The sequence below is a fragment of the Cebus imitator genome, unplaced genomic scaffold, assembly GCF_001604975.1.
Source record: "Cebus imitator isolate Cc_AM_T3 unplaced genomic scaffold, Cebus_imitator-1.0 Scaffold0, whole genome shotgun sequence".
NCBI classification, from domain to species: Eukaryota; Metazoa; Chordata; class Mammalia; order Primates; family Cebidae; genus Cebus; species Cebus imitator.
Genome location: NW_016107315.1, coordinates 11,457,899 through 11,468,003, shown reverse-complemented (window position 1 = coordinate 11,468,003; position 10,105 = coordinate 11,457,899). Strand labels below are relative to the sequence as shown.

At 39.8% G+C, this 10,105-nt stretch overlaps 1 protein-coding gene across 2 annotated transcripts in view; it reads right to left on the bottom strand.

Annotated features, from left to right (window-relative positions):
* PAK2 (p21 (RAC1) activated kinase 2) overlaps positions 1 to 10,105 on the bottom strand; it is an 84,763-nt gene that overhangs the window by 21,262 nt on the left and 53,396 nt on the right. For both annotated transcript variants that reach the window (XM_017522819.2, XM_017522824.2), the window contains exons 3-7: positions 7,170 to 7,270; positions 6,064 to 6,211; positions 4,104 to 4,135; positions 2,871 to 2,978; positions 1,461 to 1,593 (exon numbers count right to left, since the gene is read on the bottom strand). In XM_017522819.2, coding sequence (XP_017378308.1) covers positions 1,461 to 1,593; positions 2,871 to 2,978; positions 4,104 to 4,135; positions 6,064 to 6,211; positions 7,170 to 7,270 — 522 coding nt within the window. The remainder of the gene's footprint in view (positions 1 to 1,460; positions 1,594 to 2,870; positions 2,979 to 4,103; positions 4,136 to 6,063; positions 6,212 to 7,169; positions 7,271 to 10,105) is intronic.

Below are 10,105 nucleotides of genomic sequence, written 5' to 3'. Positions count from 1 at the left end.
AAAAAGAGTGAGAGTAAAAGCCAGGTTTATACTTGAAAGCACTGATAAATCAAAGGCAAATAAATCTAGGGCATATAAATGATTGTTTATTTAGAGACAGGGTCTCACTCTGTCACCCAGGCTGGAGTACGGTGGCGCAATCACAGCTCACTACATCCTTGAACTCAAGCAATCCTCCTCCCTCAGGCTCCCAGTTAGCTGGGACTACAGATACGCACCACCATACTTCGTTAATTTTTTTTTTTTAAGGTAGAGACAGGGTCTCACTAAGTTGTATAGTTTGGCATTGAACTCCTGGACTCAAGCTATGCTATCTTGGCCAGCCAGTGTACTAAGATTACAGGTTTGAGCCACTATGCCCAGCCCAAATGTTTAAAACAATCCTTCCATAAAGTATTTTTCCTTGATCACTCTCGATTAATATTCTTTTAATTATTATTTTTGATTTATTATTATTGAGACTGAGTCTCACTCTGTCACTCAGGCTAAAGTGCAGTGGCACGATCTCGGCTTACTGTAATCTCTGACTCCCAGGTTCAAGTAATTCTCCTGCCTCAGCCCCACCAGTAGCTGGGATTATAGGTGTCTGCCATGATGCCTGGCTAATTTTTGTGTTTTTAGTAGAGACCGGGTTTTGCCATATTGGCCAGGCTGGTCTTGCTCCTGACTGCAAGTCCCTCAAGTGTTCCACCCACCTTGGCCTCCCAAGGTGCTGGGGTTACAGGTGTGAGCCATAGCGCCCGGCCAGTAAGCTATTCTTTGTATTTTTTGTTTGTTTGTTTTTGAGACAGAGTCTCGCTCTGTTGCCAGGCTGGAGTACAGTGGGATGATCTTGGCTCACTGCAAGCTCCGACTCCCAGGTTCAAGTGACTCTCCTGCCTTAGCCTCCCAAGTGGCTGGGACTACAGGCGTGCGCCACCACGGCCAGCTAGTTTTTGTGGTTTTAGTAGAGACGGGGTTTCATGTTGGCCAGGATGGTCTTGATCTCTTGACCTCATGATCCACCCACCTTGGCCCCTGCCAGTGCTAGGATTACAGGCGTGAGCCACCACACCTGGCCAGTAGCACAATCTTGGCTCACTGCAACCTCCACCTCCTGGGTTCAAGTGAGTCTCCTGCCTCAGCCTCCAAGTACCTGAAATTACAGGCACATGCCACCACACTTGGCTAATTTTTGTATTTTTAGTAGAGATGGGGTTTTACCATGTTGGCTAGGCTGGTCTCGAATGCCTGACCTCAGGTGATCCGCCCACCCCCAGCCTCGCAAAGTTCTGGGATTGCAGGTGTGAGGACGGCACCCAGTGACATCATTAGATTGTAACTGAAGCTATTGCTACTATAAGAAAACAATCTGTTTATACTTTAAGTCACAATGTAAGGTGTAAGTTCAAATCCACCTGGGCCAAATGGTTTAAGAGCTGTTAACAATTTAACAACGATGTAAAATGTAGATAACATACTTAATTTCTCCATAATCTCTTCATCTGTCATCTTAGTCTTCTTTTTCTGTTTGTCTGAAGACTTGGCACCACCATCAACATTTGAATCACCAACTGGTGCAGGAACAGGGTCAATTACAGACCGTGTGTAAATCTGTGGAGACACAGTTCATTACTAAGGTTTGGGGAATAATGTTTTCAGATATTCTTACTGGCACACTATTCAGTTCTTTGATGTTTAACCTGAACTAAGTTCTCTTTTCCACTGTTCTAAATAATAAGAACACTATTTTCAGATATAAGAGAAGTGTAACTAAGAATAAATGTGAAACATTTTTGTCATAGCACATATACATTTGAAAAGTTGTCTAGCAAAACAGCAGGCCCATGAATGAAATTTAAGTATGTCAAGATCTAAAATGATGTAACAATGTATCAAAAAGCACAGTTTAAAATGTTTTTACTACAAATGTAATTAAAATGCAAAATAACAGAAACCTTGATGTTGAAAGAACTATTATTAATTCCCCCCAAAATTTTTACACAATTACAATGCCTACCACCCATTTCATTTCAAACAGCCAGGTCTAACAGCTAAAAAAAATGGAGTCCTCTGCCATCAGCTCAGCATCCAGAGGCAGTCCTCAGGGCTCTGCCTGCCTACGGTGCCATGAGCACATCCCACTCCCCGGCACAGCACCTTCCCCACACTCTACTTATATTAGTGCAGGGCGCAGAATGGAAACTGCAGTCATTCCTCTTTTCTTGGCTCCATTTAAGGTCATCATTTAAAAAATTCTCCCTTACCTGGTTAGGAATTTCATTCTCAATTGCCTTTTGAATGACATCAAGGCTTTGAGAGAAGTGTAAAATGGGAGATTAAAATGCATAATCTGGGTAAGAGGAAAGATCTAAGTATTAGATTTAGTAGTTACCCACATTGAGACAAACAGAGAAAGCCTGGGAAACAGATGAACCCTTTAGAAAAGGTGTACTATAGAAAGAAAAAAGCCCAGTGAGGTAAGTATGTTAACTTTTTTTTTTTTTTTTTTTTAAAGTATTTTTAGTAGAGACGGGGTTTCACCATGTTGGCCAGGCTGGTCTCGAACTCCTGACCTCAGGTGATCTGCCCGCCTTGGCCTCCCAAAGTGCTGGGATTACAGGTGTGAGCCACTGAGCCTGGCCAGTATGTTAACTTTTAAAGACACATCACATTTTAATCTTCAGAAAACTAGTTTTTGGTGAGTGTTCTTTGGGTATAGATCTCTTAGTATTCTTTGGTTACAGGTCTCTTAGTTCAACTTCCCCATACTAAACTATTTTAAACTTGAGGGCTTTTTAAAACCAATCACTGTAAGTCAAATACAGACTGCTGTTTTTTAAAACACACATGCACAAACACACAGCCTAGTTCACTGATCAAACACTCACTGATTTTGTATGATCTGGTCGTGGGGCAATAACAGGAGGAGCAGTTTCTTCATCATCGTCATCTTCCTCTGTCACTACTGCTGATGTTTCTGATGCCTTGGCATTCAACTGCATTTATTATGAGCAAAGTAAGAAAGGCAAGTCAAATAGGCTTCTATGTGACTGTCTCCCTTTTTCAACATACTTCAAAAAGTTTACTTCTTTGATAGCTCATTTCAAAACCACTAAACCTCATTAGCTCATATTTATATAACTGAACAGAATTATAATCCAACATTACGAAAAAGTTTATGAAACATATATGGTGAATACCAAATATTTTAAATAAAGTACTATTTACTCTAAGCATACATATACAATGCCCTGAAAGTAAACAATATTATTTGTTAAGACCAAAATCAAAGATCCTCTAGGCTTTACATGTCAGAGTCATTTGGTGACATTTAAAATAGTCAGATTTGGCCAGGCGCAGTGGCTCACGCCTGTAATCCCAGCACTTTGGGAGGCCAAGGTGAGTGGATCACCTGAGGTCAAGACATGGTGAAATCCCATCTTTACTAAAAATACAAAAAAATTAGCTGGGCATGGTGGTGTACACCTGTAATCCCAGCTACTCGGGAGGCCAGGGCAGGAGAATCGCTTGAACCCAAGAGGCAGAGGTTGCAGTAAGCCAAGATCACATCACTGCACTCCAGCCTGGGCGACAGTGTGAGACTGTTTCAAAATAAATAAATAAAATATAATATAAAACTCCAGGAGACTGTTTCCTCCCAATTGAGGAACTGCAAATAAAACAGTAACTACTTCCAAGAAGTGACTGTGTTTATGTGATAACTTAGTTTTAGATGACTCTGAAGACTGACAAGTTTCAACTGTTCAGTACCTTTCCATAGTCTATATTCATTAAAATAGTAGCAGAAGAACTACAAGGTAGAGAAGAAAACATATGCTAGCAAGTTTTTTGCATTCACGCTTGTATATGTTAACATTATCAAAAGTAGCTAAACAGTTCTGAAGGTCATTACAAATTTTAGTTACATTAAGTATCATATCAAGGAATTTCTATTTAATATAGCTTCTTCAACTAATCAGTGGCTAGCTAAAAATACCTATTGAGTAGTTATTCACCTCTGATGGCTGTAATTTATTTTAGAAAGCAAAATAAAAACTGAGATTTGTCTTGGGTAACCTATATTAGAACAAGAGCTACAAGAAAAAATATCATTAACTTACTGCTGGTGTTCCAGAAGAGAAGCCATCTTTCTCTGAATATGAAACAAAACATAATGTTAGCAATTAGAGAAATAGCACTTTTATATGACAAAAGGAAAAAAATAAAATAGAGAAAGCAAAATGTTCTTAAACTGATTTCAAGTTGAATTAACTCTTGAGAAAAATGACAACACAAGTAGTCAAATAAGAATTTATATAAGACCGGCTGGGCGTGGTGGCTCACGCCTGTAATCCCAGCACTTTGGGAGGCTGGGGTGGATAGATCATGAGGTCAGGAGATTGAGACCATACTGGCCAATGTGGTGAAACCCCATTAAAAAAAAATTTATATAAGAGCAAGGTAATGAATCTGAAATCTAAATGAAACTATAAATTTACTAAAAATCAGTGATGAACTGATGGATGAATTGAATTGCATGTAAGTTATACCTCAACAAAGCTATCAAAATTTATTTGAAACTATACCTATCAACCAGTATTTATTAAAACTAAACAAATTTATTCATAAAGATACTTTTTCCAGAAAACTGCTGACTGAGGAACTTAATGAAACCATTAAGACAATGACAATTGTGGAAAGTAAAATTTTGACATCGTTTTGTTTTTCTTTTAAAAATGCCCAGAGACATATATACATACACACATATATATACACACATACACATACATACACATAAACACATACACACTTGTGCACAGGCACGTACACACACACACATATATGTACTAGATGAAAATAAGCTACTATTTTGTGGCCAATCATTGATTTTTCAAAAAAATTACTAATCGGCAGACTTACTGGTTGATACGAAAGTTCTAGGAACATGTCTGACCTTTTCCTAAGGGTGTACTAGACTAAACAAAAAAGGTCAAGATCACTTGCAAAAAGATTTCCATTTCTTCCTTGAGCATGGCCTTTATTTCTGTGAGGATGCAAACATTAAGCATCATCAATTAAAATCACATGCATGATTTTTCTCAATCATACTGTGTTTGAAAACCACATGTATGACTTCAGAGACAGAGAAACACACTTAAAGATGACATCCTGAGAATGTATTGAGCAAAATCTAAAATGAGGAAAACAGGACAAATGATCTTGTTTCTTTAACAAACTGCAAGAAAAGATAGCATGAACCAGTGTGTGGGAGGGGAAGCCTAAAGATCAAATGAGATTCAAGAGATCTATCAACCACTGCAATGTCTGAACTTTATTCTGATCTTTATTTGAAAAAACTATTTTTAAAAATCCACTACACCAATTCTTAGAGGACTGGTTCTTTCATAGATAAGGGTATATCTCAGATACTGAGCAACTGGGAAAACAAAGTAAATCAAACCCAATTTCCATCCAGCTACATTTATCCAGAAAGTAAAATTTACAGTACTAGGACTACATAGATAATATTCAGATATTCCAATTCTGAGGTAGAAATCCTTCTAGTTCTAATGCTTATTTTATATATGATTTATCGATTTTATATATTAAAATACATATATTCTATTATCTGCATACTTATGAGTTTCAATTTTTTTGAGTGGACCTAAACATTTTTTAGTTCAGATCTGTGCAAAACAACCTTCCTCTTGTCCCACTAAGTATATTTCTAGTATAAAACATGTCTATCAATCAGTGCCTTCTCTTTTGATTGCTGGAAGTCATTTAAAAGCAGTGAGGAGTGAAAAAAATAAAAACAAAGAGTATAAAAAACCAAATAAACAAAAAGCCAAAATATTCATCAGCTCCCATTTCTGCGAACCTATGATATTAATATAATTCACAGATCCAAATTATGCTTCAGAACTGCCTTGGATCCGTCTATAGAAGGTAGAATCTATCCAGGGGAAAAAAGTATGGACAAGAACCATAGTTTAGCTTTTTATTTTTCCAGAAATAATCTTTTTATCTAAAAGTGCTTCACAAATCTCCATCTGACTCAGCCTTATGCCATTGTCTTACCAGGAGGAGTAAAGCTCAGATATTTCTGCTTCACTGTGTTGGAGTCGTAGAACTTTAACACATCCAGTACAGCCTGAGGATTCTTCTTTTGCTCTAGTTTGGTGATATTGGAGGTCTGTAGTAATCGAGCCCACTGTTCTGGCATGCCCTAACAAAAAGATATTCAGAAATGAGTTATGGTTCAAATCGATCCAATAAAATTAATTTCCAGAGATAAATGACAAATAGACAAAACAAACCAATCCTCTGAGTATAACTTTGACTAAAGATCTAATTTTCTAAAGTTCTATTTTTCTAAGTCTGTTTTGCATAACTATAATAGGCTCTGCTCTCTAGGAAAACAATATATCCAACCACTAACACTTTTTTAAAAAGCAAAAAGCTTTAAGAATTCATAGTTAACATGTGGATAGAAATGTTAATTTCTTTTTTTGTTTGAGATGGAGTCTCACTCTGTCGCCTAGGCTGGGCTGGAGTGCAACCGCACGGTCTCAGCGCTCACTGCCACCTCCATCTCCTGTGTTCAAGCTATTCTTCTGCCTCAGCCTCCTGAGTAGGTGGGATTACAGGCACAAGCCACTATGCCCAGCTAATTTTTGTATTTTTAACAGACTGGGTTTCACCATGTTGGCCAGGCTGGTCTTGAGCTCCTGGCCTTGTGATCCACCTGCCTCGGCATCCCAAAGTGCTGGGGTTATAGGTGTGGGCCACCGAGCTCGGCCTTGTTTTGTTTTTTTGAGACAGAGTTTCGCTCTTCTTGCGTAGGCTGGCGTGCAATGGCGTGGTCTCAGCTCACTGCAATCTCCGCCTCCTGGGTTCAAGCGATTCTCTTGCCTTGGCCTCCTAAGTAGCTGGGATTACAGGTGCACACCGGCACTCTTGGCTAATTTTTTTTTTTGTATTTTTAGTAGAGATGGGGTTTCACCATGTTGGCCAGGCTGTCTCGAACTCCTGACCTCAAGTGATCTGCCCACCTTGGTCTCCCAAAGTACTGGGATTACAGATGTGAGACTGGCCTGAAGTGTTAATTTCAAATTTAGTAATGAAGAAAAATGTTTGAGTGCTATTTTAAATGTTATAAATAGGCCCGAACTAGGTAAACTTACAGTGAATTCTCCAGTAACAGCATCAAAGCCAACATGGATAGTGTGTTCAAAATCAGATGGAGGAGAAATTTCTGGTCGTTCCTTTTCTTTCTTTTTACTTCCTAGAGGGCATCAGAAAAAAAGAAAAAGAATCAGCCTATTTAAACAAGACTAGTAAAGGCACTTTAATTATTGCTGGTTTTTTATTTGTCTTTTTTTTTTGAGATGGAGTTTTGCTCGTTGCCCAGGCTGGAGTGCAATGGCTTGATCTCAGCTCACTGCAACCTCTGCTTCCCAGGTTCAAGCAATTCTCCTGCCTCAGCCTCCAGAGTAGCTGGGATTATAGACGCGTACCATTATACTTGGCTAATTTTTGTATTTTTAGTAGAGATGGGTTTCACCATGTTGGTCAGGCTGATTTTGAACTCCTGACCTCAGGTGATCCACCTGCCTCGGCCTCCCAAAATGCTGGGACTATAGGCGTGAACCACCACGCCTAGCCTAGTATGTTTGTATTTTTCCTAAAACATATTAGGATCAAAGCTATTCTAGAAAAGATTTCCCCTAAAAACACTGGCTAATAGGAAACTGGTAAATGAAGTAAAGCAGACTGTCCTGCCATAGAGCAGGGCTGGAGACAACCAAACACTATCCTGATGAGGAGGCACATGGAGCGACCTGAATAACAGGGCACATGCAGAAAAGACACCCACTTAGAACACTAGTTCTTTCACATATGGCTACATCTTAGATCCTGAGCAATGTGGGCAGCAAAGATAGCAAACCCAATTTCTACTCAGCTACATACAGTGGGAAGTAAGATTTGCATTACAATGACTCCGCAGATAATACACACTGTAAAGACAAGTAGTTTAGAAGGCCACCTCTCCTTTTTGTGCCACCCTAATCCTTCCTTTTTAGTGGAGTTACTAATCGCCACATTTAAAAACTACTCAGTTTTTCTATGGCCTGATTATAAATTATTTCTGGAACATTTCTGCCACACACCTATCAATAATATTCTCTGTAAATTCCAACACATCAGTTCCTTCCCCCCCACCCCAGCCCCCTCCCTCTCAGCTGTTCCTGCTTTAATCTCATGCCTAGGCTTCCTGCAGTTACTGTCCTATGACATCCCCTTACTCTTACCTGTACTAGAATCTATTTTCCAGATCTTATATCTTCCCTCCTCCCAATCCCTTTAGTTGATAGTTCCTAACTATATATACATATATATATAAATATATTTAGGCTGGAAATGTGTTTTTTTTTACCCTCAGCATTTTCAGTTGCTATTTAGAAGGCCAACGCCATTTTGGTTCTTGTTTAGAGCCTCTGTTGAAAGTCAATTGTCAGGCTGGGTGGGGTGGCTCACGCCTGTAATCTCAGCACTTTGAGAGGCCAAGGCGGGTGGATCATCTGAGGTCAGGAGTTCGAGACCAGCTTAACCAACATGGAGAAACCCTGTCTCTACTAAAAATACAAAAAATTAGCCAGGTGTGGTGGCACAAGCATGTAATTCCAGCTACCTGGGAGGCTGAGGCAGGAGAACTGCTTGAACCCGGGAGGCGGAGGTTGCAGTGAGCCGAGATCGTGCCACTGCACTCTAGCCTGAGCAACAAGAGCGAGACTCCAGACTCTGTCTCAAAAAACAAAAAGTCAATTGTCTGGATGTGTATGAGTCTATCTCTGGAGGCTCTGCTTTGATTATTTTATTGCCATTTTATAATAAGCATAGAAACTATGTTACATAAGTCTTCTTTTTCTTTTGTCAAAGTTGTTTGGGTATTCCAGGTCCTCTGCATTTCCATATGAATTTTAAAATGAGCTCATTAATTTCTACAGAAAGCCTGTTGAAATTCTGACTAGAATTGGAATGAATGTACAGATGAATGTTACGGAGAATTTCTTTCTTTTTTTTCTTTTTCAGAGGGAGACTCACTCTGTTGCCCAGGCTGGAGTGCAGTGGCATGATCTCAGCTCACTGCAACCTCTGCCTCCCAGGTTCAAGAAATTCTCCTGCCTCAGCCTCCTGAGAAGCTGGGATTACAGGCATATGCCACCACACCCTGCTGATCGCTGATTTTTGTAATTTCTGTTAGAGATGGGGTTTCACCACGTTGGCCAGGCTGGTCTCAAACTCCTGGCCTCACGTAATCCACCTGCTTTGGTCTCCCAAAATGCTGGGATTACAGACATGAGCCACTGCACCTGGCTGAGAATCTATTTCCTAATTTCTTAGCAACACCAAGTTTTAAGATCTAAAATAAAAACGAAGTCAGGTATGGTGGCACAAGAATCATTTGAACCCAGGAGGCGGAGGCTGTAGTAAGCAGAGATCGTGTCACTGCACTCTAGCCTGGGTGACAGAGCGAGACTCTGTCTCAAAAAAATAAGTAAATCTTTGCCTTTATTTAGGTCTTTTAAAATTTCTCTCAGCAGTGTTTGCAGCTGGTCTTTATCTGTTTGGTACACTTCATCAGAATACCACTGTCTAGGCAATTTATTAATATAAACAATAGAAGGTGGCTGGGAGCATTAGCTCATGAATCCCAGCACTTTGGGAGACCAAGGTGGGCAGATCACATGAGGCCAGGAGTTCAAGACCCGCCTAGTCAACATGGCAAAACACTATATCTAAAATACAAACTTTAGCCAGGTATGGTGGCACAAGAATCACTTGAACCCAGGAGGCAGTGGCTGCAGTAAGCAGAGATCGTGTCACTGTACTCCAGCCTGGGTGACAGAGCGAGACTCTGTCTCAAAAAAAAAAACAAAAAACAAAAATATTGGGCTCACAGTTCTTCTGGAGGCTGTAAAGTCCTCCAGATCAAGGGTCAAGAAGCCACATCTGATGAGGGCCTTCTAGCTGTGTCATAACCTAGCAGAAGGGATCACCTTGCAAGAAAGAGAGCAGGAAAGGGCCAAACTGGATTTTTTTTTTTTTTTTTTTTTTT